This window comes from Sminthopsis crassicaudata, chromosome 1, assembly GCF_048593235.1.
Source record: "Sminthopsis crassicaudata isolate SCR6 chromosome 1, ASM4859323v1, whole genome shotgun sequence".
Classification (NCBI taxonomy): Eukaryota; Metazoa; Chordata; class Mammalia; order Dasyuromorphia; family Dasyuridae; genus Sminthopsis; species Sminthopsis crassicaudata.
The window spans coordinates 85,357,126-85,384,962 of NC_133617.1; the positions used below are offsets into that span (position 1 = coordinate 85,357,126).

The window sequence follows — 27,837 nt, forward strand, 5'->3', positions numbered from 1 at the left end:
AGAGGCTTATTAGGAAATAGTCTCTTTCTTCTTGTCGAGTTTAGGCAAAGAAGTTTAAAAATTGCCTTGTCAGCAGAATGGAAATGTCTTTATGTAGCTTTACCCAATGTGATGAATCTGAGGAACTTTTTGCTGTTAAACACAGACTATGAGCACATTCTGGAAATTCCAGGAGAGCTTTAGAAAGCAAGTCTTGTCTCATTCAGAGGCTTCATCATTATTGTAGTAACTTGAAGTTTCTTATCTCCCAGATCTGTGTGATGATATGAGCAAACTTTGGATATTAATTTTAGGATCATACAGTTTGCAGAAATCCCAATCCCAATCCGAATTCATAATTTATTGTATAAACTTGGGGATTGAGAGTATTCAGGTTAGCAGTTGTAGCTCACTACTTAGTATGTGAGTAATTGCTTTTGCAATTGCTAGGGTCAGTCAGCTGAAGGAAGTTAACACCATAAAAACTTTTAACCAGGTAAGAATACTTGTTTTGTGGCATTCATGAACACTTGAAAAAATTATATCCTTCCCAAATCTAAAATATACTTATTCTAAATAGAAATTTCTTCTGAGAAATAGTAATTTTGTTTTGGTTAAGATTGAGATGGTTATACTTATGTTTTAAAATTTTGTAGTCTCTATATTTCTTTATATATTTCTGTAGTCTCTATTTCTTTATAGCATATATAAAGTAGTCTTCTTTGATAGTGAAATTAACTGACCTTTCATTAGACTCCAAAGCTGTTCTTTAATTAATCTAGACTTTAAATAGGGCTTCTTGGTGCATAAACTCATAAATGATCAAGGAATAAAAACTGCATTCGTTTCATACAAAATTTAACTTTGTAAAACCACTTCTAAAAAAACCTGAATTGTTGGCATTCACTGATGCTTCTTCTATGCTTTTTTTTTTTTTTTTTTTTTTTTTTAACTTTTACTCATTTCCTGCATCTGCATTTTAACAAGTTTTCTGGGCATAGTGTTTTGGAAATTGATTTTTAGCTATTTGTATTTTAGTCAAATTTTTGGAGGAGATATCAGCAAAAACATCAGAATTAATAGCACCAAAAAGCAAAGGGTTGTGCACTTTTGTTATTTAACAACAAAACCTCCCCAACTACTTTTAATTCTTTGCTCTGTTGTACCACTATACTACTTTTTTTTTTTTTAAGAAGTACACTTCAAAAAAATGTTGACAGCACAGAGCAGAAGGTGAATCACAGCTCAACCATAAATAATTACTTTGATAATTATGTTTTTTTCCTAGTAGTGTTTGCTAATAAGATAAATTTTAAAAATTCTCAGTTTTGTGTATTCCTTTAATGTGTGTGTGGGGTAAATTAATAACTTTCCTCTTGAGAGAGAACCAAAATCTATGTGGTTTTTTTTTTTTTATTGAAAATGAATTTAAACTTTTTCCTTTGGTTTGTGTTCAGCTTTGCTCATTATAGAAAGGCCAAGTAGCCTTCCACTGATCTAGATGGCCATACCTTGCACAGACTATGATTAACAGGGAGCTTTATTTCAGAATATAGTAGATGGTGATAACATATACACATGTGCATGTATATATATATATATATATATATATATATATATATATATATATATATATATATATATATATATATATATATGGATTTATTTAAGAAATTGAGGTGCACACAATTTTCATTTTGTTAAAATCTTGATGAAATCACTTATTTTGTCTTTTGTATTAAAGATTACTTGTACTACAGGGTACATAACAATTACTTTTAGGTGATTCAATAACTTTTTCCAGTGTTGGAAATATAATTGTGCTGCTCAAAATCCACAGTGTCATATCAGTGCTTTTCAAATCTTTTAAACTTTTAGTTCATTGAAAGTTGCTATTTAATCTTTTTACTTTAGTTATATTTTAGCTATTTTCCAGGAGTAGAATTAGATCTCTCTTCTCATTTTGAGGAAGTTTCTTTTTTTCTCTTTTTATATGCTTTATATTTTGTTAAAGAAATGTTAAAATTGCATATTTTATATTACATATACCAATTTTTCTTCCTTGTTAAAATGGGAAGATGTTGGTGAATGAAGTGCTGTTGTAAGGAAGGTAACTATTTCTTTCCAAATTACATGTTTTTATTATTATAAATATTTTGGTAAATTTTTGTAAGATACTTCACCATAGAATCCTAGCCTTGGAAGAAGTCATCTAATCCAACCCTGGCCCTTAAAAATAAATCTTTACAGCAGAAATGGAAATGACAGAATACACAGTTCTACAAATGTAGGATTATTTTAGAGTTTTGTAATTTTTTAGTTGAGTGGAAATAAACCTTGATTTTAGCCAATTTAACCAATCCTCTAGTTCTGACTTTGTTACTTGCTGTGTGCCTCAATTTCTTTATCTGTACAAGGAAAAATGATTCATGTCTAAATATATAAAAACTTTAATTAGCTGATACATGCCAGAAGCAGGTTCTAATTTCTATATGTATGATGTTTGAATGAATTGTTAAGGCTGTGCACTGCTGTTGTACATATATTTTATAATACAATAAAAAAAAGATAATACTGAAGAGTAAAACTAAAAAAATTTTTTTGATGCTGAAGTGGTAAGTCTTTTACTCATCTTGAAAATTTGATAATCTGGGGAGATTCATTCCCTCAATATTCTATATAATTGAGATTTTACTATATAGAAAAGGGAATAATAGTATCTTAAATTTGAGGTTTAGGAAACATATCCCAGTTTTAGTTTTGTATTGATTTTAGTTTTGTATTTCAAAAAATATAGAGTACATCTTAAAATATACAGGAGATATCAATTAAGTAAAGGCAGTAATCATAATGAAAATACTACATTGAGACTATTGATCAACTCTGTCTTAACAAATAACACATAGGAATAGATCATTATTTTTTGCAGTTTATTAGCATGTTTATCATATTTTTCCCTTTGGTAATAATAGATAATTAGCTTAAAATTTGAAGGTAGTACTTATGTCTTTGTATTTTTTATTATGATGGAAAAATTAATTTCTGCAGTATAGTTTTAGTGGATATCCATATTTGGACAGTTTGATGAAGAATCAATTTTTTTTTTTTTAAAGCTTTTAATAACAAAGTAAAGGGGTCTTTTTTTGGTACCTTAATTGTTTTTCCTTTGAAACTGAGAAGTTCTTAGTATGAGTTAAATATATAATAACTCATTCTATTATCTGCTATTTATAAATTGCTATTTTAATGGCAGCATTTTCAGTTTTAAAAGATAAACTTAACTGTATTACAGTAATTTATTTTACAGTAGTTTTCTTGCCAAAATGAAAGATCATGATCTGTTCTTTCTTCCAGGGGCACAAGAAGTTCTCATTGATCCAGGTACACCCCATCTCTGCTTAGTTTCTTTTGTTGTTTAAATTTTATAAAGTGCTTGTTTTATGGTGTTGTGAATTGTTAATTTCTGGATTGTGAATTATTATGATCTTTGAAAGGGGTTCATGTAGGTGCTTTTAAAGTGGGAAAACTAAAAATCAGATTTTTCTTTCTTCTGTTTTGGTGAGGCATCATAGTTGTTTCCTCAAGTTTGTTAAAGAAGAAAAATCTTGGCTATAAACGGGTTAAGGGAGTGATTTGATACTTAAGGCTTAATTCATTTTGTTTTTTGCATGAAGCATGTTAATTAGGCATGTTGATTAAAGTAATTATATATTTAAAAAATTATGAAAATTTTAATATCAGGCCGCATACAGCTAATTAAATTTGGTTAGTAACTATTTACATAAATTTTAGCATATAACATTTTTTAAAAACAATTTTCAGTCACTAATTCTTTAACATTTTTCATTTGTCTATTCATTCTCATTCAGTTTTCTTTTTTATATAATCTTAGCATGCATTCTCTTCAGATTAGGCTGATTCATTTTCAATTTAATGATTCATTTTAGGCTCACTCACAATGCTTTAATTCTCAAGGCTATAAGGTATAGAGGTAAGGAAAAGGAGCAAGTAGTTATTAAATGTCTATTTTATACCAGACACTGTGTTAAGTGCTTTACAAATATTATCTCATTTGATCCTCATAGCAATCCTGGAAAGGAGGTGCTATTACTATTACCTTTTTACAGATGATAAAACTGAGTAAGACAGATTAAATGTCTTGCCCAGAGTCATACAAGCCAAATTTAAAGTTATTTTCCTGATTCCCGTACAAGAATGCTGGACATTAGAGATACATTCTACTTGGCCCCTTGCTAGTTTTGTTAACAGGAAAATTAATTTAATTTAAAAATAACTTATATAGATTTAATATTAAATCTCACTCTAATCAGATTTGTTTTGCAACATTTACATTTAGACAGTTTCATAACATTAATAACTTTCCTTAAGTCTTCTTCAGGTTCCTGTTGTGTCCATTTGTTACTATCTATTATTAGTTTTCTTATCTGTAAAACATAGTGATATCTTCAGGGCTTTTATGAGGATCAAGTTAGTGAGATAATACTTGTTAAGTACTGTACTATTTACTTCATTATTTAATTTTCATGTGCTATTTTTATCTGAAAAAGTGATTCAGATGGTGATTTCGTTATTGGAACATTGAAAATTATGATATTATTTCTGATATTTTATTTTATAAGCTATTTAGTGATAGGATTTTGGATTCACTGTTGCAAATCCATACAACATTTCCATATAAAATCCATACTACATTTCCATATAAATGCATTATTCACAGGGAAGAAAGGGGTTATTTTTTGAGATAGTTGTCATGATTTTTGCCACTGATTTTTTTCTTTATGAGGAAGTGGAAGTAAAATCGGATTAGAAACTATAGGGCCTCACTGCTGTGTGTCTTTGGGAAATTCATTTAATCTCTCTGAGCCCCAGTTTATTATTTTTAGGAGAGAAAATGATTATCTTTATGGTCCCTTTTAGCTCAGATGTTAAAGACTTTTTAAAATTGTTCATGAATGAATATATCTATCATTTTTTAAAATTAAGGAGCTAGCTTAATTTGAAAAAATGATAAAAGGAAAAAAAATTTAAAGGGAAATCTTTAAAGACTTTGAAAAGTAACCAACCACTTAGCCATAAAAATGTAGACTTTTTGTTAATTCAAAGTTTTAATTCATCTTAGCATAGGTCTTGTTTTTGAGATGAAGTATTTCAGGAATGAAGCTAGGAAAATGATTTAATACCAATATTGAAACATTTCATTAAGGCAGAAAGTTCAGTTTCTAAGGTGTGGATAGAATTTGGAGGGAAGGGACAGAGTCGTGAACAGATTATAATCCCTCTTTCCTACTGAGACCTCTGGTTTAGCAAGCAAATAAGTATTTGTTCTAGAGGCACTCAGTTGGAGCATTCTTTTTATTGAAAAATTAAATAACCTTTTTAGCCAAGAAAACATTGATAGCTATGAGGTGTTGGTTATATCACTATCTGACCAAAATCAGTCTTCTAGACTTTTTCCAATTAACACAATCTATAGTAATTGCTTTTTTTCTCTGAGCTATATCCCCTATTTCTTTGATCCCTAGGCTATGTATTTTGTACTGTTATCTTTTTATATCTGTAATCTATTTCTGTCGTTAGATTGGGAACTCTCTGAGGGTAGATGTTTTCTTAATTTTCCTACTCCTCCATTTTAATGCTTATAATTATGCTTTGGATATAGTAGGTACTATAGTAGGTACTATATTTATATCTATATGTATTCACACACACATTGTATATATATTTATATATATTAACTAATTGGTTATTTAAAAGTGTCTATAAAATATGATGAAATTAAATAATGATTATAAAGTATATATTTTCTTTGGTTCTATATATTGTTGATCTGTTTAATTCTTTTAATTAAATTTAATTTTTTTATAATTCTCAAGTTTTTATTTTCTTTTCCTATTGTCTCCCCTACTACCGAAAAAAAAAATGAAAATGAAATCCTTGTAACAAATATACATAGTTAAGCAAAACACATCTCTATTGTCCATATCCCTAGAGGTGTGTTTCATTTTGTATATTTTGTCCATTATCTTTTTGTTTGAAGGTGGGTGGCATTCTTCATCTTCCAGCCTTTGGAAATAATGGTAGATATTACATAGTTCAGAATTCTTAAGTCTTTCAAAGCTGTTCATTTTTATGATGTTAGTATATAAATGATTCTCCTGGTTCTGTTTACTTTTTTCTGCATCACTTTATCCAAATCTTCTCAGGTTTCTCTGATACTATTCCCTTTGTTGTTTTCTAGAACATAGTAGCATTTTGTTACCACATACTACAAAAAAGAAACTTCTGAATAGTTTTTTTTGTATAGGAACTTTTCCTTTTTCTTTAATTTCTTTGGAAGTATATAGGCCAAATAGTAACATCAGTGGATTGATCTGTGTTTTAATAATGAGAAGAGAACTGATTTAATAGGTCAACAAGTATTTATTAAATGCCTACTATGTATTGGGCAAATATAGTGCTGGTGATTGAGGCCAAAAAAAAGAAAGAAAGAAAGAAAGAAAGAAACAATATCTATCCTTAAGGAGCTTACTTTTTTGAGGAGACAATAATAAGCATATATAAGTACATGCAAAATAAAGACAAGGTAATTTTTTTGAGGATATTAATCTTGGGAAAATTAGGAGGACATTTATGCATAGTTGAGATCTCTGCAATAGAATCTTGAGGGAAATGAGGACTTCTCAGAGATTGTTATAAGGAGTGTGTTCTAGAAATGGTGAACAGCCAATGCAAAATTGTAGAAATGGTAGATGAAATGGCACCAATATATGTGAGAAATCATGAGAAAGGCATTTGGGCTGTACTTTAGAATGCATGGAAGGAAATGGAGTATAATATATTTTTATTAAATTTGTTTGGTATTTTATTTTTCCCAGTTACATGTAAAAATAATTTTTAATATTTTTTTAAAACTTTGAATTCCAAATTCTCTCCCTTCCTCCCTCCTCACTCCCTTTCATTGAGAAAGCAAGCAATTTGATACAAGTATATATTTTAAAATATACATCATGGATTTTAAAGCCAGAGGAATTTATATTCGTCCTAGAAATAATAGGAAACCATTGGAATTTGAATAGGAATGGGATATAGTCAGACCTGTTATTTAGGAAAATCACTTTGGCATATATGTCAGGAATGGATTGAAGAGAGAAGAGGCTTGAGACAGATAGACAAGTTAGGAGGCTATTCTAGCAGTCTACTTAAGAGATTGTGAGGGCTGGATCTAAAGTGAGCTTGTGTAAGAAGGGAGAAAAGGATAGACATAAACAAAATTGTGGAGGTAGAAATAACATTATTTGACAACTGGATTAACTGTATAGGTAGAGGAAGATTGAGGAATAAGGTGTAATGGCAAGGTTATGAATGTGAGTGATGGAAAAGAGTTAGTGGTATTCTCAAAAGAAATGAAGTTTAGAAATTAGATGGGATTTTTTTTTTCCAAGTTTGGGGTAACTTAGGCATATTTATAGGTGGCAGGGAAGGAACTTTTTACAATATTGTAATGCATCTGAATATTGTGACCAAAAGAATAAACTTCATACATACCTGAATTTAGTCAGGAATTATTAACATTTGGACAATTTGAATGATTGTGATCCTAAGTAGTATCTTCATTATAGACAATATCTAGAGCCTAATTTGATAATACTTTGGTTGTGATGGTATGATTTTCGGTGAAGGGATTTTACTGGAAAGAGTTTATAAAATAATCACCTAATGAAACTTTTTCTATTAATATTTGCAACAAGGTAGCCAAATAAGAAGACATGAAATTCCATGAAATAAGTATTATCACCCTTTTTACACTTAAACAAAAACAGGCATCTCTACAGTTGAAGTTTTATAAAGCACTTGGCAAATATCCCATTTAAGGCTCACAAGAACCTTTGAGGAAGGTATTATAGATATAATTGTCCCTATGTTACAGGTAAGGAAATTGAGACTCAGAGAAATGAAGCAACTTGTATAGGATCACACAGCTCCTTGTGACTCTAAAATCCCATATCCTTTTCTCTACGTCATATAAACTGGGAAAGACACTAGATCTTTCACTTGTCATGGGACTTGGGAAGCTGGCTGGCTAACTTAAAGAAAGCAACCTATTTGGAACTTTTCCTATGGTTTTAGAAGAGAGAAATGGATATTGTAGTCAAATGCTGAAAGCAAAGTTTTATTTTGTGCCTTTCCAGTACAAAAATACTGAACCAGTATGTGAGGCTATTCCCTCCTCCTCTCCTTTTGCCTCTTCTCCCTTTCCTTTCTTTCTCCCTCTCTGTTCTTGTCTTTGTCTTTCTTTTTCTTTCAGTCTCTTATTGCATCATTGTATGGTGTCTGCATCACCACAAGGTCCTTTTGTTTCTAGTGATTGGTACTGAGAGTTGAAAACATTCAGTGTTACTGCCTGTGGATCATTTTAGCTACTACACTGATGGAGAATGATTATTTTGGGCAAACTTGATTTGATTGCCCTCATCATGATTTCTTTGGTAAGGGTGACATTCTTTAGCAAATTAGATCAAAGCTCATCTACATCTTAGATAATCTTTGGGGACTTTTGTGCCTGATAAGGTTCATCACTTAGTGGCCAGCTTTGGTGATGAGCTGCACCTATTTTCAAATCCTTTTGGGCCTGGTAGGAGCTTCTCTGTTGTGTTCTGTTGGCATAGCTTTTGAGAACTTAATTACCTCTGATCAGTACTTTAGCGTGGTGAGAGACTTTACTACTAATAATTATAGCTAGAATTTCCAGAGCACTTAACTGTGTGCCTAGCACTGTGCACTTAGTGCTTTGTAATTATTTTCTCATTTGATTCTCATAACAAGTGCTGCTATTATCTACATTTTGCAGTTGAGGAAACTGAGACAAACAGATGTAAAGGGACTTGCTCACAATTGCAGAGCTAATGTCTGAGGCCAAATTTGAGCTTGGGTCTTTTTGACTTCAGGTCTGGTGCTCTATCCACTGTCCTGCCTATCTGCCTTATAAAATACATGAATGCAAAATGGAAAAACAAAAAAGTGAAATAAAGAGGCTAATTTTGGCTCATTTGAGAAGACTTTTCTTTACAATGAGAAATGTCCAAAAGTGAAATAGGTAGTTGCTCTAGTAGCAGGTGGCCTTTACATTTCCATCTCACATATCAGAGGTGTTTGGTGTGTGTGTGTTTGAGAGAGAGAGAGAGAGAGAGAGAGAGAGAGAGAGAGAGAGAGAGAGAGAGAGAGAGAGAGAGAGAGAGAAAGAAACAAATTTCAATTTAAGTGTACGTAAAACTAAATGATTTTTGAGGTCTCTTTCAGTTTTGAGATTCTGTAAACTTTGATTTAGGGGTGATAAAACTATTCAGCTATATAGAAAATCCCATCCATATGATGAGGTTTGGTGCAGGGCAGAGAATCATGGGAACCCTTCTGGTTGGCGCGGGTCCAACTTGAAAGAATTCACGAACCCAAAAAGTTGGACTGGCAAAAAATGTTTATTGGCACTGAGAAGTCAGCTTTTGCTAGGAGGCTGACTTCCTCAGTGGCAAGATCCTGACAGAGAAGTAAAGGTCTATCAGAGAAATTTGGCAGAGAAAGATAAAGAGGGTTATTGCTGAGGAGAGAATGTCTTCACAGCACACAGAGTCCTCACAGGCAGCTATGCCAAGGAGAGAGAGGTTCCTTGACAAAACGTGGTCCTGCTTTTGGGCTTCTGCAAAGAAATGAGGCCCCCAAATTGCCCTTTAAATAGGAAATCTGAGACTGAAGCTTCAGTTGAATGCAATGTTGTCACTGCCCCCATGCCTAGATTTCCAGTCGAAGGAGACCACTTACTGGAAATGGTCCTGAGACAATTTTCAGCTCAATAGAGGTCAATAGAAATATCAGGTCCAGATCTCCAGCTAAATGAGACCACTGAAGTTTGAGCTAAGGAGTGGTCCTGGGCCAATCTTAATGAAACCACTTAACTGCCCCAAGGGTGGGTCCTTGTCAAGAGAGTTTCAGGGCTCACCCTGAAGTTCAAAAAGGACAGTTTCAAGTAGGACAGTTTCAGGAGGTTCCTCCATCACATATGCATCCATTAATAGAAATTATGTTGATTTCAAACTTAAAATAATCTTTGCTTCTGAATTTTCCATGACACTAAGTCTACACATAATAATAATGGTTAACTTTTTTTTTATACTGCTATAATGTTTATATAGCACTTTGTGACATTTCATTTGTTTCTTTTAATATCCCTGTGAGAGATATTATCAGTATTATATAACTCTGTGTTATAGATGAGGAAACTGAGGAGAGATTAAGTGACTTGTCTGTAGTTCTACTGATAATATGAAAGGTAGGATTTAATCAATGTATCTTGATTAAAACAATTAGTACCCTTATAAATAATATAGTATTCCCATTGAATCCTTGAATTTCTGTGAGTCTATTTCAGACCTTTCAGTTCTTTTGAATGGGACCCTGAAATTGAGGGTGGAGGAGAAAAGTAATATGTGTTTCATAGAAGAAAAAACTCATTTCCTTTCCCCTTCTATATAGCAATTTCTGCTTTTCCACCATCTGTTAATTTTAGAATTCTATTAAAAAACACCATTGCTTCTGTCTGACACGATTTGGACTGATTTCGGTCTGTTTTATGCCAGAATTCCAATGTCTTTGAGGTATAGATTTTTCTCTCATTATATTGAGTTAGTGGCAGATTTAAATGACTGTGATTTCTAAGTTTCCTCCTTTTTTTTTTTTTTTTTTTTTAACATCTGGAGTTGGCTATAGTATAGTTTTTTCCCCAATTTTTAAAGCGTTTATTTATTGAGGTTATTGAGGAAGATTTCAGATTTTTTAAAATTGTTGCAGCATGATGTGGCTGGAAGAAAATAGAAGATCCATGTTCTGGTTGTACCTCTATATTCCCAAGTCTTTTTTAACCTTGTGGTCCTTAGTGTCCTTCAATAAAATGGAGATAATCCCAGCTTTTTTTTTCTGAAGCTTCAGTGAGATAATGAATATAAAAGTGCTTTGCAAGGTATAAAGAGCTGTACAAGTATAAATTAATCTTGTATCAGCTTCTTTAGAAATTTGGCAAGGTCTGCTTTTTTTTTTTTTAATGACAAACTTATGGCATATTTAAGTGCTTTTCTTTTTTTAAATAACATTTCTTTGATAGTTATTTTATTACTTCTTTCCGCACAAATAGATACCACCTAATGTTGCCAGATGTTAATCAGGTATTAGTCTATAATCATTGATTAAGTACCTACTGTGTGCCAAGTACTATACGAAGAATTGAGAATACAAAAAAGAAGTAAAAGGTAGGACCCTACTGTAATGCTAGAGAAACTGAAGCAAGATAAAGATTAGATAGTTTTTAATGTTATATTTGAAAGGGAGAGATTTACTGGGACCAATGGATCCATGGTTTGGTCCCAGAGCTGAATGAGACTATCATCTCCAAGAATCTAGCAACCAATGTGAGTTCTCAATGACATATACATATATACACACACACACACACACACACACACACACACACACACATGTGGCTCAGATACAGGGGGTAGACAGAGGCAGGAGCGGAGTCAGGGGTGCTGAGAGCAGGAACAGGACCAACAATCTGGTTCTGACAGAGTCCGGAGAGGCATAGGACATTCTGATAAATTGGGATGACATAATGGGGAGAGGCAACTGATATTTTAAGTAATTGGGATGGGGAGAGGCACCTGATATTCTAAGACAGAAGGTCTTTCTCCTTATCCGAATCATGTGATTAGTAGGGAGGAGTGGTGTTGCAGGATTGAGCAGAACAATTCAGGGAAACTGAGTCAGGACAATAAAAATGGCACAACATTCCACACTCTCTTCTGAATATTCAAATCATTGAATTACCTTTCTCTAGGTACTTGGAAGGTTAAGACCATACTTTTGACCAACCCTATGTGAAGCAAATAAACCAAAATAAAACTAGAAAAATGCAAGGACTTATGGCAAGGACAAGTCTCCCTCTGATAATCCCAGAGTTAACAAGCAGTACAAAGGCTTCCTGTTGCTAGCATGTCAGGTCCTCTGCAGTTCTGGAGCATCTCAGCCAGAGAATCCAGTTTGAGATGGACAGTTCACTGTGAGTTAGGTTTGTGGTCATTTGTGTATGTAACTCAGACTCTGCTTGTATAGGAAGTAGCAGGGGTCAAGAGCTCAAGGCCTGTTCAGAGGGGCAACCCTCTCCAGCAGTGAGGTCTCAATTGTGCTAATCATCTTCCCATTATTTAGAAACTTTTTTTTTTTTTTTTTTTTTTTTTGGGCTGAGGCAATTGGGTTAAGTGACTTGCCCAGGGTCACACAGATAGGAAGTGTTAAGTGTCTGAGACCAGATTTGAACTTGGGTCTTCCTGAATTCAGGGCTGGTGCTCTATCCACTGGACCACCTAGCTGCCCTATTAGAAACTTTTAAAAACACTTGATATCATAGACACAATATCAGTGTTAGGCCTTTTCTCGCCTAACTAATGCCAATCTGTCCTTATTCCTAGGCCTATCAGAGAGAAACTGGTGAATATAATATCAGTCTTACCTCTGTTTTGAGGTCCTCAGAATCCTCCGGCTGCTGTCTCATAGGAAGCAGTTTGTATGCATAACAAAGCACCCGAGAGTTTAAATAAACAAGCTTAGACTTTATTCACGTGGATCACATGTACTCTATGACCTCCTGCACCTGTCTTGGTAGTGCTCTCCCAGTCCAAGCTCTAGGTGGAGAGAGAGAGAGAGAGAGAGAGAGAGAGAGAGAGAGAGAGAGAATGAGAGAGAGAGAGAGAGAGAGAGAGAGAGAGAGAGAGAGAGAGAGAGAGAGAGAGAGAGAGAGAGAGAGAGAATGAGAGAGAGAGAGAGAGAGAGAGAGAGAGAGAGAGAGAGAGAGAGAGAGAGAGAGAGAGAGAGAGGAGAATGAGAGAGAGAGAGAGAGAGAGAGAGACACACACAGGCACAAGTCAATCCACGATAAAAGCTACATCCCCAACTTGACCGAGACTTCAGAGTGAGATCTGGGTTCCCCCACCCACAAAGGAAGTCCCTAAGTACTTAACTCTTTAACACATGCGGGGATCTCAAAGACCATTGGTTTACTTACATCTCAATTGCGCTTGCCTGACCTACTAGGACCCTTACAATCCAGTAACAGATAGATGATCAGATTAAATACTCATTTGCCCAAGTATTTAAGATATAATGATTGCATATGACCAGATTGGAAACAGTAAACTATGACATAATTGAATTGCATTAAGAGTTTCTGTTGACTTTTGCTCTGATCATAGAAATCAGTTACAGGAGGAAAAAATGCAGGGATATGACTATTACATAACAAAAGCAGTTAAAACTTAACTTTCAGCATGTACTTAACCCAGTTTTAGTCCAGTTAATTGTCCCACTAACTGTCAGAGGGTGGAGCTTTAAAACTCCCAAATAGCATTAATTATAAGCCCAAGAAATTTTACCTCCAGTAACAAATCCCATTAACCAAAATTTCAGATAAATCCTAAACAGATATTTACTATAACCTTTTATTGATAACAGTAAGAAATTTGTCCCAGTAAGTTCACATTTTAGAACAATTATCTTTCATATCAAAGTAGATGTTTCATAACTTGACATTATACATACAAATCAGTTTGCTTTTAAAATACTCAATACATAGACAAATATACCAAATTGTGTATTGGGCATAACAGAAACACTTTCAAAAGGACAAAGGAAAAAAAACTATTATTTTCAGAGGCCCTTTAAATGACCTCAGGATGACCCAATACAATCAATTTAAAACTTATATAGAATATCCTAAACCACATAAGAGAATCTGAAAGATTCTTAGAAATATCAATTAAACTTTTAGAAATAGACCCTACCAAATTATGGATCACATTTATGACCATATTCCTTTTTTTTTTTTTAAATAATAATAGTTTTTATTTACCAGATATTTGCATGGGTAATTTTACAATGTTGACAATTGCCAAAACTTTTTTTTTCTTTCCAATTTTTCCTCTCCTTCCCCCCCACCCCCAGATGGCAGGTCGACAAATACATGTTAAATGTGTTAGAGTATAAATTAAATACAATATATGTATACACGAACAAACAGTTGTTTTGCTGAACAAAAAGAATCAGACTTTGAAATAGTGTACTTCCTATGAAGGAAATCCAAAATGCAGGTGGACAAAATTAGAGGGATTGGAAATTCTATGTAGTGGTTCATAATATGACCATATTCCTTAACCAAGGAAACCATTATGTATCAAAAGAAACACATATTCTGTCAATTAATTTAAATCACAGTTTGTTCCTTCCAGCCAAGAACTAGGTGACTACAACTTGATAAAAGTTGACTGGAACATGTGGAAGGAGAGGATGCCACATGGTGGCCCTTCCCCCTACCCCATCTCCAAAGAGTCCAGGGGAAGGGAAGGCAAACTAAACTGGATTCCTGGACAAAAGATTTCTTCCTGTTTCCCACTCAATTTTCCCCACACAGAAATCCTTCCATTAAAACTTGCCTTTGTCTTTTCCTTAAACAATTCCCAAACCTACAATCTTTCTAACTGGATGCTCCATTGCTAAAGTAGCAGAGAGCAGTGGGGGGTGAGTTTAATCTTCACGTTTGAAGACAAAAGATCCTGTTTCTCCCTGCCCCACAAGCAAATTTTCTTTCTTGCCTCTCCTAAATCGCCTTCATTCTTTTCCTTCAAAACTTAAGATTCACAATACAGTGAATAGCTAAATGACTCCATAAAACCCATATGTCCAGCAGAGCTGGATTTAAAACATAACTTTTAATGTTAACAAATTACCCAATATATTTCAGAAGGTGACATACTTTGTCTAATTAGAAGCATGTGACCCCATTCAGGCAAGTTAACAGAATTTCTCTTCCATTGTTCTTAAAATTTTATACTCAGAGATAACCAAATCTAGCCTTCATAGGCAACAGTATAATTATTACCACAATTTAAAAACTGCTCAAAAGAATGCAATTTTTTTTTTTTTTTTTTTAGATTTGAACAAGTTCTCCAAAACCTTTCCCCAAGTTTCAAAGCAATTAGCATAAACTTCTTTGTCCTCCAGAGGCCTTATCTGCCCAGCCCAGCCCAATTGAAGCCTGAATTTTAAACTGCTTCAAGGAAAAACCCTCCTGCCAGTTTAAAAATAGTCAAGATTTTTCTGTTCTTACTTGCAGATCAGTGCAACAGGTTAAGGAGTTAGAAATCACAAGCAATTTTTATACTAAAGACAGTTGCAACATTGAAATAACCAATTCTTAATTATTGTTCTTAAACCCTTAGCAGAGCTCTTTAACTAACAAAACAGACAAGTCACACAGAACACAGGTCACACAGATATAGATTGCAGTTACAACGTTAAACAAAACATTTAGCATGTAACCAGTGTCCCAAAAGGTGCTCAGAATCAGTTCAGACCAAATGTGTCTTAGAAGACACCCAAACCAGAGGGGATCACCCAGCATCCTGGAATGATATCCTTCTCAGAATTTAATGCCCATTGGCATTTTATTATTCTGAAAATCCAGATGCTAGCACAGACAGACAGAACAGGGAAACAGATCAGATTATGTCTAAGACTTCCAGACTTATTCTCCCAGTGGCCAAAATGGTTATAGCTGTCCATATAGTGGATATGGTATATCCACTGTCCGGCATGGTTATAGCTGAAAACTGCTCTCTTTCCTGGAGACTCTAGAGAAATCCAGAGGGCCAGCCTCTCCAGGCTAAGAACCTACATTATCAACTACTCTAAGGCTCAAGGCAGAGACCCAAAGATGGCTAATCTCTCTCTCTCTCTCTCTCTTTTTTTTTTTAATTGAAAACAAAGTCACTTTATTATAAATTTTTTTTGACAGTATATATGCATGAGTAATTTTTTTTTATAACATTATCCCTTGTAATCATTTTTCCAAATTTTCCCCTCCCTCCCTCTACTCCCTCCCCTTGATGACAGGCAATCCCATACATTTTACATGTGTTACAGTATAACCTAGATACAATATATGTGTGTAAATCCAATTTTCTTGTTGCACTTTAAGTATTAGATTCCGAAGGTATAAGTAATCTGGATAGATAGACAGTAGTGCTAATAGTTTACATTCACTTCCCAGTGTTCCTTCTCTGGGTGTAGTTGTTTCTGTCCATCATTGATCAGCTGGAAGTGAGTTAGATCTTCTTTATGTTGAAGATATCCACTTCCATCAGAATACATCTTCATACAGCATTGAAGTGTACAGTGATCTTCTGCGTCTATTCATTTCACTTAGCATCAGTTCATGCAAGTCTCTCCAAGCCTTTCTGTATTCCTCCTGCTGGTCATTTCTTACAGAGCAATAATATTCCATAACCTTCCTATACCATAATTTACCCAACCATTCTCCAATTGATGGACATCCATTCATCTTCCAGTTTCTAGCTACAACAAAAAGAGCAGCCACAAACACTTTGGCACATACAGGTCCCTTCCCCTTCTTTAAATCTCTTTGGGATATAATCCCAATAGCAGCACTGCTGGATCAAAGGGTATGCACAGTTTGATAACTTTTTGGGCATAGTTCCTGATTGCTCTCCAGAATGGTTGGATTCTTTCACAATTCCACCATTAGTATTAGTGTCCCAGTTTTCCCACATCCCCTCCAACATTCATCATTAGCCATCATTAGTTCCTGTCATCTTAGCCAATCTGACAGGTGTGTAGTGGTATCTCAGAGTTGTCTTAATTTGCATTTCTCTGATCAGTAGTGATGTGGAACACTCTTTCATATGAGTGGATATAGTTTCAATTTCATCATCTGAGAACTGTCTGTTCATATCCTTTGACCATTTATCAATTGGAGAATGGTTTGATTTCTTATAAATTAGGGTCAGTTCTCTATATATTTTGGAAATGAGACCTTTATCAGAACCTTTAACTGTAAAAATATTTTCCCAATTTGTTACTTCCTTTCTAATCTTGTTTGCATTAGTATTGTTTGTACAGAAACTTTTTAGTTTGATGTAATCAAAATTTTCTATTTTGTGATCAATAATGATCTCTAGTTCTCCTTTGGTCATAAATTCCTTCCTCCTCCACAGGTCTGAGAGGTAGACTATCCTCTGTTCCTCTAATCTATTTATGATCTCATTCTTTATGCCTAAATCATGGACCCAGTTTATGTATATTTTAAAACATTATATTGTACTAGTTTTATGCCTTTTTTATTGACCACTTCCTCTAATATTTAGGTATAGGGTTTAGATTCTATGTGATTTCATTGGCATAGACAGAACTCTCCAGATGAGGAAATCTATTTCACCATCAGAAACAATTTGTAGTCTTACAGAGAAGCTGGTATCATTGAGAGGCTTGATAATTTTGCCCAAGATCTCACTGCCAGGATGTTTTAGAGATGGGACTTGAACTCAGGTCTTACAGTTTCTAGGCCACTTCTTTGTTCACTGTATTTAACTTTGTCTGCCTGGTATTTATTCTTGATAAACTCATTGATAACTTTTGTGTGTTTTTGTTTTTATATTTTCCCTGTAGTACTTAGCTGGTATTCTATTTCGTCATTCCTTTTCATTTTCTTCTCTAACCTAAACAATCACAATTCATTTAATCTTTTCTCTAGGACAAATTTTTCTCTTATATTCATAATTTTTGTGTTGCTTTTCTAGACTCTAGTAAATTTGATTCTTAAAAAAAAAGCAAAACAAAACAAAACCAAAAATAATTGTGGATATAAAACAGCATATTAGGAAGTGTTGAGGTCTGGTAAGCATTATCTTCTGTAATTGGCCTGGTAGAAGATATTTAATCAACTAGATCAGAAGTTAAGGTATTGCCTTAAACAAACAGAGACCTGGGAAAGACCTAGCTTATAAAGGCCAAGATCTTCCATACAGTTGGGGTCATTGTAACTCTGGAGGACAATGAGGCTGATTATTTTTTGTTTGTTTCCTTCCTTCCTTCCTTCCTTCCTTCCTTCCTTCCTTCCTTCCTTCCTTCCTTCCTTCCTTCCTTCCTTCCTTCCTTCCTTCCTTCCTTCCTTCCTTCCTTCCTTCCTTCCTTCCTTCCTTCCTTCCTTCCTTCCTTCCTTCCTTCCTTCCTTCCTTCCTTCCTTCCTTCCTTCCTTCCTTCCTTCCTTCCTTCCTTCCTTCCTTCCTTCCTTCCTTCCTTCCTTCCTTCCTTCCTTCCTTCCTTCCTTCCTTCCTTCCTTCCTTCCTTCCTTCCTTCCTTCCTTCCTTCCTTCCTTCCTTCCTTCCTTCCTTCCTTCCTTTCTCCCTTCCTTCCTCCCTCCTTCCCTCCCTCCCTCCCTCTTTCCCTCCCTTCCTCCCTTCGTTCCTTCCTTCCTTTTTTTTTAAGAGGAAGTTGGGATTGAGTGACTTGCCCAGGATCACACCTCTACTAAGTGTTAAGCCAGATTTGAATTCCAGTCCTTCTCATTCCAGGGCCAGTGCTCTATCTACTGGGCCATCCAGCTGCCCCTAGTTTTTTTTTTGTTCTTCCTCCTTCCCTCTTAAGGAGTAAGGGCGGAACCCTTACTCCTTCCTTCCTTCCCTCCCTCCCTCCTTCTTCATAAAGCAATAATTCTTGGGTTATGCAGCTCTTGGTTTCTTATCTATAAAATAAGTGGAGATAGACTAGATCAGAAATATCAAACTGAAGGCTAACTGACTGCCTTGAGGCAAAGTAAGGCCTATACTCTATTGAAGTATAATTAGGAAATATTTAAGAAAATAAAAAAGATACATTACCATATATAATATTAGTATGTGGTTTTATAAGTCAATATGTGGCAGTAGAGGTCCTTCTGCAGGGATCAATGACATCTATTGTAATTTGTTTGATAACCTCTAGACTATATCTTGAAGGTTCCTTCTAGTGTTAACATTCTTTTCTGGCTTTTCCTGTATTTCAGGATATTCTTCCTAGTGTTATCCATATTAATGAATTAATGAACATAAATCTTAGCATTTCAGCCAGTTGACCCACTTGGGGTACCATATGGATAAATGGATGGCCCCATTTTTCTACTCACCAAACCAGATATAGGGAAAGCATTTGCATGATTCTTTCTCTTTCTCTGTTTTCAATCTTTTGTCTTTCTTTTAGTCATTGCTTCGTTTTCTTTCAACTTCTGCTTTGTTTTATTTGTGTCTTGATCTCCTACCTGATGCTTTTCTCTTTCCTTTCCCTTAATCTGTGCTTTTGGCCTGTCCCTGCTTTTGGCCTGAAAGGTAACACTTAGGACTAAATAGGTACCTTACTCCTGAGTGTGTTATTGAATGGCATGAGAAGCTTTATTAGTTGAGACAAATTTTCTTTATTGCTTATACTTGTTTACGTGGCCTATTAATCTATTACTGAGTGAAATTAAATTGATCTGACAATTTTCTTTGCTTATTATCCTTCCCCAGATAGTGATTATATATATATATATTTGGTAATATCTTTCCAGATATTGAAGGTAAAATGATCATTGGCTGATTTCTATTTCCCAGTGGCTCCATTTACTTGAAAAAAGAGACACTGCAGTTTTTTTTTTTTTAAACTATTAAGGAGCTCCTGTCTTTGTAGAATTTTCTAGAACACAGTTATTTAACTTTTTTTGGCTGATGGACCATTTGGACTAGGCAGAAGATCCCATAGAGCACCTCTATCATCATGTATTACTGAAGAAAACCTTCAATGGCACTTCAATAAATACTTCTTGCCTACTATCCCAAAGTCCAGGATAGAGCAATTAGACATTCTAAGCAGTTTGAAAATTGTACCCTCTATTACTGTCCACTGTTGAGTTAACATAGGAATGTGAATGCCTAGGTATCATGAAGGGTAGGATTTTCTTTGGCAATAAAAATATGAAAACTTATTAAATAGTAATATTAAAGTATTCTTCATCAAGCTCATTTACCTTTGCATTTGCCTTAGGCTGCTGTTTGGGTTCAGATCATAACAGCTGATAGGAGGAATCCAGTTGCTTTGAGATATCATAGGACAGTGCTTATATATTTTATTCACTGTTGCTAATTTGTGCTAAAAAGAAAAGTTCTTTCTATGTTTGTCCTATGAGAGATCTGAATAATGTAAAAAAAGACCAGCCTTTGTGGATCACCTAAATTTCCAGGACTCCCAGGATAGAGAAATACTACTTTAACAGATTAGTTAATGACCCTGCAAGTAGCAATTTAAAATTTAAGTACCAGAAAAGCATGCCATTACTGTCAAATTTTTAAAAAAGGAAGGAAACCTTCTACCTTTTCCTTTTTTGCTGTCACACCCTTTCCCCCCCTTTTAGACTTTTCCACTAAAGCCATTTTGACTGTTCCTTGGAAACCTTGGAGAAAGAAAGACGTGATTTTAATTAGAATAAACCAGAGTTCGTGCTAAGTTGGGCCAAAGATTCCATACCTAAAGAATGAGCTGGGAAATGGAATGTATAGAAATGATTTAAAAACTGGGAAAGGTATTGAGAGTAAAAGTACCACAAAAGGGAGAAGAAATACCATTCCTTCCCATACAGCATTCTTTTATGGTGGTGATATGGTAGTCATGACCCTGTCTTCCCTTGAGCTTGCCATGTTATCCAGCAGCCTTCCTTAATGTAATATGGCATTCTATCCTTTTATTCCCTGGTGAATTTCCTGCCTAACTCTGCTTTATATGTTTCACAAAGTCATAAAGAGAAAAAAAAAATCCCAATGAATAGTTTTTTTTTTCCCCATTGTCATGCATTAGTGTGGTCTTTCCTCCCTCCTTACGTGGTATATGCATGTGTGCAAAATTTTCTTTGATCCTCTTTTGCTTTATGTGACTGAAAAATTTAAATATTTTGCTTTTGCCTTCTTTTAAATGTTTATATGAAGTTGGAAAAATTATGAAGAAACTTCTGTAAAATTCAGCTTACAGCTGTTGATTGCATGTAGTATGGTCATTGGTTATTGAGAACTATAAAAACAGGAGAAAGCATGATGATTTTGTCACTATCTTAAGGACATTTAAGCTAGCTGTTATAAACTTCTCACCTCTATTAATGAATTTCCTGTATATCAATAGGGATGAAATCTTATTCTGAATTAATGTTAATTCATTTGATTTATTGATAAAGCATTATTTTAGAGAGATTTGATCACTAAAATTTGTAAGCTATTGATTATACATTCAAGCCATCAACTTTTAGTAATAATGATGCCAGTAAATAATTGAAAAAATATAACATTTTACTTCTTTTCCTTCCTTTCTATAGGTGCTCTTACTACCAATGGCATAAATGCAGATACCAGTACAGAAATAGGACGAGCCAAGAACTGTCTAAGCCCTGAAGACATCATTGATAAATATAAAGAAGCCATTTCTTATTATAGCAAGGTGATTTCATGTAATATAAATTTTTTCATTTAATCTTACCACTTCAGACAGAAACATAGACTTTGCATGATATGATGACCTAATTCTACTTTAAAAAAGGTCTGGGAGTTTTGTTTTTATATTATATTTGGGTATCAACCCCTTGCATTTATACATTTATAAATTTTCAGAACACAGTTTGCATTTAGTGTCTTATTTCACATTGATAGCATCTTTGCAAATTATGCTAGAGTAATTAGTATTATGTATATTATAAGTCTCTTGAGAACATGTCTTTTCTATACTAGGTATTCCTTCCAATACCTAGTTACATAGATGATTGATAAATGCTTACTGTTGCTATTATATACATATCATAGATGAGGAAACTGAGACAGAGAACTTGACCTACTCATCAAAGTATTACACACTTAATGATAGAAGTGGGATTGGAATCTATTTCTCTGAATGTTTAGTACTGTACTCTTAACAATATACTAGAGGAATATCTGGAAGACCAGAATAAAATAGAATACCTGATACTAAATAACAAGTTCTCAAGCAGTGTTTCCAAATTATATTCTGTATAACCCTAAGGTTCTATATATTTCAAATATGAGTTATATGAAAATTTCAATTATAAAGAATTTTTTCCCCTAACATTTCACAAGATTCATGATTCCTTTGATATTTATGTTCCCTTAAAATAAATTCCTTTACTGATATAGATTATAACCCTTTCTTACCTAAATAGCTAGTAGGCTGTAAATAAAAAAAAAATTGAAATGTGGTGCTGATTTTATTTGCTTTTAATCTGGTTGGTCCTTGCACATGCAGATATCATGTGCTATCTGGACCTTTTTAGTGTCATTGGAAGACTTGATAGTGTATTCAATTTCATTAACATAGACTAATGTTTAACATAACACCTCCATGTTACAATTTTGCTTCAGAGGAAGCATTTAACAAAGGTCTCTTCTACCATGAAATTCTGTGATTCTCAAGCTTTACACAAATGAGTGGTAGTGTTACAGTTTCAAAAGGAATTTGGGCTTGGTTCCTCCTTTAGTTTCTTCTAGATTGGCAATTTTCAGTCTTTTTCTAATATCTTGGCTCAGTATTGATAAATGTCTTTTTTGTCATTGCTTGTATAATATTTTTGTGATCAGTTGATAGTAAGAGAGTTTCTTGGGGAAACAACTGACATGTTGCTACTTTGATAAAAACCATCTTAAGGGGTTTGAAGGAACATGAATTTCACTAATTATTTGTGGAATTATTTTGACCAAACATTTTGAAATTGTGTTATTAAATGACCATATAAAAGTTGATGGACTTTTTGGTTTATGTGTTGGTAGTTAAGATAAATAGTTTTTTTAAATGATATTTTTAATAAGAGGTATAAAAATGCAAATCATGTGCACATTAAATATATTGAAGGGAAGAGAAAATGGGCCGAGTTGTCCTTTATAAGACTGCTTTATACATTATTAAGTAATTGAATGGGAAACGTGACCAAATTATATCTTTACTTTATAACTTGTGAATGGTTTAGCTACCTTTTAAATTAACCTGGCTTGTAGACTATTGGTTGATAGATACATGGTTATATTATTTATTTTGATCCATACCTATTGTAAAGCATGCTTAATAAGGAAATGTTTCCTTTTTAAGTTGGCCAGGGCATTGTAAGGATGTCAACTTGCCAACTTTGCACATGAACATGTCAGAATCTGCACTTGAACCCATGTTTTCCTTTTTTTTTTTCTGAGGCTGAGGTTAAGTGACTTGCCCAGGGTCACACAGCTAGGAAGTGTTAAGTGTCTGAGGCCAGATTTGAACTGAGGTCCTCCTGACTTCAGGGCTGGTGCTAGTGTTCTCTTTTCTAAAGCATTCTTCTCTGTTTAGAGAAGCAAGACTGGGCCTTTGGAGTCAGGAGAAGCTGGGGGTGAATTCCATCCCTGACACTTCCTAGCTGAGTGACTGTAGCAAAGGGAACTTCTCTGAATTTTAGTTGCCTTACTTATTTAAAAAAAAAAAAAAAAAGAGTTGTTAGACCTCTGCAATTATAATAACTCAGTATTAGGCTGACCAAAGATAATTGGCTTATCTTATTGAGCAGAACAGGTGGTTTTAAAGTTTGAAAGGTAAGAAGCTTCTTTTATTTATTAGTATTTCTTAATTTTCTCTCTCATGTCCTTCAGTATAAGAATGCTGGTGTAATTGAGTTGGAAGCTTGTGTCAAAGCAGTGAGAGTCCTTGCAATTCAGAAGAGGAGCATGGAAGCATCAGAATTTCTCCAGAATGCTGTTTATATCAATCTTCGCCAGGTAGGGATATAATATCTGTGATATTATTACATTGTTAGTTATATAAATGATTTCAAGACTAAGTGAATAGACTCATGCAGCATTGGAATAGTATTGATACTTCACCCATACTTCAAATCCCAATGCACTTCTAGTTCATTGTTGTTTATCAGAATTTGATTTGCCCTAGTTAAGACCAATGAAGTTAGGATAACAATAATGATAAAAAATAAAGGCATCAATTGTTTGACATAATGTAAGGTGTTTTATTTAGCATGACAATATTTGTTGGTGTTTGTCCTTTGTTCTTGAATAGAATCATGATATCAGGGAGGTGATCATGCAAGTGAATTGTGTTTAAGTGAAATAGGGCTGGGCAAGGTCACCTGCCTCACTTTCCCCTCAGAACCATCGGGGTCCAGTGGCCAGATAGAGATCAGGACAATTGCAGATGGCCCCAGATACAATGGGAGACCCTGGCCTTTTTAAGCTACAGTCTTCAACAGGTCTCAGTTTGACTGAGGCCATATCCACTCAGTGGTGAAGGCTAGGTAGCAATTTAATTAATTAATTAATTAGTTTTTATTTTATTTTATTTTTTTTTTTGAGGCTGGGGTTAAGTGACTTGCCCAGGGTCACACAGCTAGGAAGTGTTAAGTGTCTGAGACCATATTTGAACTTGGGTCCTCCTGAATTCAAGGCTGGTGCTCTATCCACTGTGCCACCTAGCTGCCCCACTCGGTAGCAATTTAGGCAAAGAATCTCCTCTGTCATATTTATAGTACTTTCTATACTAGGGTTATTTCCTGATTTTTTTTTTTCCCTTCAATTTAATCCATGTAACAAAGAATAATAATTCACCAAAACTGACCTTTAATTTGATTGAATCTGACAGCATGGATAACATTTCTATTCTATATTCTTAACTCTCTTCCAAGAAGAGTGTGCTGTGTTTTGGCATATATTCACTGACCAATATTGTTTATTGAAATGAATCTGATTTGGTTGCCTTTAGTGTTATTTATCTTTTCATTATTTTAATCATTGCATACTCGATTCTCTTTATTTTATTTTAATTTTAATCAGCCTTCTCATGTTTCTATGAATAAGGGTATTATAGTGTATCATATATTCTGCTCTTATGTCATAATTTAGCCTTTCTCTAGTCAATTGATGCCTGATTTATTTCTAGATTTTTTTATAGTAAAACAATCTTGATTGATTTGTCTGTGTCATCTCTATTTTTATTGTTGTTCAATTGTTTTCTGTTGTGTCCTATTCTCCATGATCTCATTTTAGGTTTTTTGGCAAAGATACTTGAGTAGTTTCCCATTTCCTTCTCCAGCTCATTTTCTGGATGAGGAAACTGAGACAGATAGGATCACATAGTTAGTAAGCAGGCTGATAAGTAAGTAATCAGAAAATGAGTCTTGGCTCCAGGGTAGCTTCTTTCTCTACTTACCACCTACCTGCTCCTTTTCTATAGTATGTATATATATGATACACTTCTTTCTCTTATTGATTTTCTTACCTTATATACTTGGTAGAAGAATTGCTTTGGGATAGAAATTCTTTCATGATTTTTTTCTGGATTAATTCCAAAATATCTTTCAGAATGGTTAGAAAGATACAAAATACAAAAAAAAAAACACAATAATGTGTGGGTCTATTAGGTTTCCAATATTTAATTTCTAGAATTTAAAATTTGTTTGTTGTCCTTTCAAATTGACTATTTTAAAAAATATTTATTTATTTATTTTAATTATAAGGTTTTTTTGACAGTATATATGCATGAGTAATTTTTTAAATAACATTATCCCTTGTATTCATTTTTCCAAATTTTCCCCTCCCTCACTCTACTCCTTCCCCTAGATGACCGGCAATCTCATACATTTTACATGTGTTATAGTATAACCTAGATACAATATATGTGTGTAAATCCAATTTTCTTGTTGCACGTTAAGTATTGGATTCCGAAGGTATAAGTAACCTGGGTAGATAGACAGTAGTGCTAACAGTTTACATTCAATTCCAAGTGTTCCTTCTCTGGGTGTTGTTGTTTCTGTCCATCATTGATCAACTGGAAGTGAGTTGGGTCTTCTTTATGTTGAAGATTTCCACTTCCATCAGAATACATCTTCATACAGCATTGAAGTGTACAGCGATCTTCTGGTTCTGCTCATTTCACTCAGCATCAGTTGATTTAAGTCTCTCCAAGCCTCTCTGTATTCCTCCTGCTGGTCATTTCTTACAGAACAATAATATTCCATAACCTTCCTATACCATAATTTACCCAACCATTCTCCAATTGATGGACATCCATTCATCTTCCAGTTTCTAGCTACTACAAAAAGAGCTGCCACAAACATTTTGGCACATACAGGTCCCTTTCCCCTCTTTAGTATTTCTTTGGGATACAAGCCCAGTAGTAGCACTGTTGGATCAAAGGGTATGCACAGTTTGATAACTTTTTGGGCATAGTTCCTGATTGCTCTCCAGAATGGTTGGATTCTTTCACAATTCCACCATTAGTATTAGTGTCCCAATTTTCCCACATCCCCTCCAACATTCATCATTATTTGTTCCTGTCATCTTAGCCAATCTGACAGGTGTGTAGTGGTATCTCAGAGTTGTCTTAATTTGCATTTCTCTGATCAGTAGTGATTTGGAACACTCTTTCATATGAGTGGAAATAGTTTCAATTTCATCATTTGAGAATTGTCTGTTCATATCCTTTGACCATTTATCAACTGGAGAATGGTTCGGTTTCTTATAAATTAGGGTCAGTTCTCTATATATTTTGGAAATGAGACCTTTATCAGAACCTTTAACTGTAAAAATATTTTCCCAATTTGTTATTTCCCTTCTAATCTTGTTTGCATTAGTATTGTTTGTACAGAAACTTTTTAGTTTGATGTAATCAAAATTTTCTATTTTGTGATCAATAATGATCTCTAGTTCTCCTCTGGTCATAAATTCCTTCCTCCTCCACAGGTCTGAGAGGTAGACTATCCTCTGTTCCTCTAATCTATTTATGATCTCATTCTTTATGCCTAAGTCATGGACCCATTTTGATCTTATCTTGGTATATGGTGTTAAGTGTGGGTCCATATCTTATTTCTGCCATACTCATCAAATTGACTAATTTAATGAGAATAGAGATTTGTTTAATGAAGTTTTCTATAGTAGATTGTTAATCATGTTAGCTTCAGAATCTAAAGACAATGAACTCATAGATTCAAAAAAAAGAGATTTAATCTTCTTCTTGCTGGAGTACTACAGAGGACCCACAAAAATAAAGGTTATTAGATATTTAGACTCCAAAATAAAATATGATTATTTTCTAAATTGTGTTTTGATTTTGTATCTGATATTGAAAAGTTAGGATGGCAGACTGGAAAGAGTTTGGGATGACGTTGGCTCATCCTAGTTCCAACACTTAATTCAGATATCATTTAATAGGGATAAATTTACAAACTCATACATAAGTTCAGAGAATCATTTGTTCAAATACAGGCTGAGGCAGACATAGCTAGATAATGGTTAACATGAAAAATACTGAGGAATGAAGAGAATTTAGGAACTTAAAGGCAAGATAGGTCAACAATGAGAATAGTGTCAGCCAAAAAAGCTGATTTAATTTAATCTTAGCATTCACAGAAGTATAGTTAGTGTCCAGGATAAGAGAAGTGATAAACTCATTGTATTCTGCTCTAGTAGGACCTCATGGAATATTACATTCAGTTTTGGGTACTGAGTTTTAGAAAAGATATTGGTGAATTGAAGCAAAGAACAGGATTGTGAAGAGGGTAGAGACTAACCCTATGGAAGAATACATCCTATTGGATATTTTATGGAAAGAACTACAGATGTTTAGTCAGTTTAATGCTGAATCTATTAAAATATTTGGAAAATGATTAGACTTGCTTTCCTTGAACCTAGAGGGCAGAAGCAGGAGCAAGCTGTGGAAGTTGCTGAGGGCCAGATTTTGAATGGACAAGAGAAATAATTTCCTGACAATTAGTATTACCCCAAATTAGGATTGAATTACAGAAATAATAAAAACTTTTCATGTTTATATAATTCTTTATTTAAGGTTTAGCTAATGAGTTTCCATTGCTTAAGGCCTTCAAACAGAAAATTGGATTTTTGGGGATGTTGTTGAATA

At 34.1% G+C, this 27,837-nt stretch overlaps 1 protein-coding gene across 2 annotated transcripts in view; it reads left to right on the plus strand.

Moving 5' to 3' along the window:
* TRAPPC9 (trafficking protein particle complex subunit 9) overlaps positions 1 to 27,837 on the plus strand; it is a 968,086-nt gene that overhangs the window by 28,235 nt on the left and 912,014 nt on the right. Inside the window, exons 5-7 of one of the 2 annotated variants that reach the window (XM_074264738.1) lie at positions 3,334 to 3,360; positions 21,260 to 21,381; positions 23,565 to 23,690. In XM_074264738.1, the coding sequence (XP_074120839.1) occupies positions 3,334 to 3,360; positions 21,260 to 21,381; positions 23,565 to 23,690 (275 nt within the window). The remainder of the gene's footprint in view (positions 1 to 3,333; positions 3,361 to 21,259; positions 21,382 to 23,564; positions 23,691 to 27,837) is intronic. The other variant, XM_074264741.1, reaches the window with a different exon arrangement.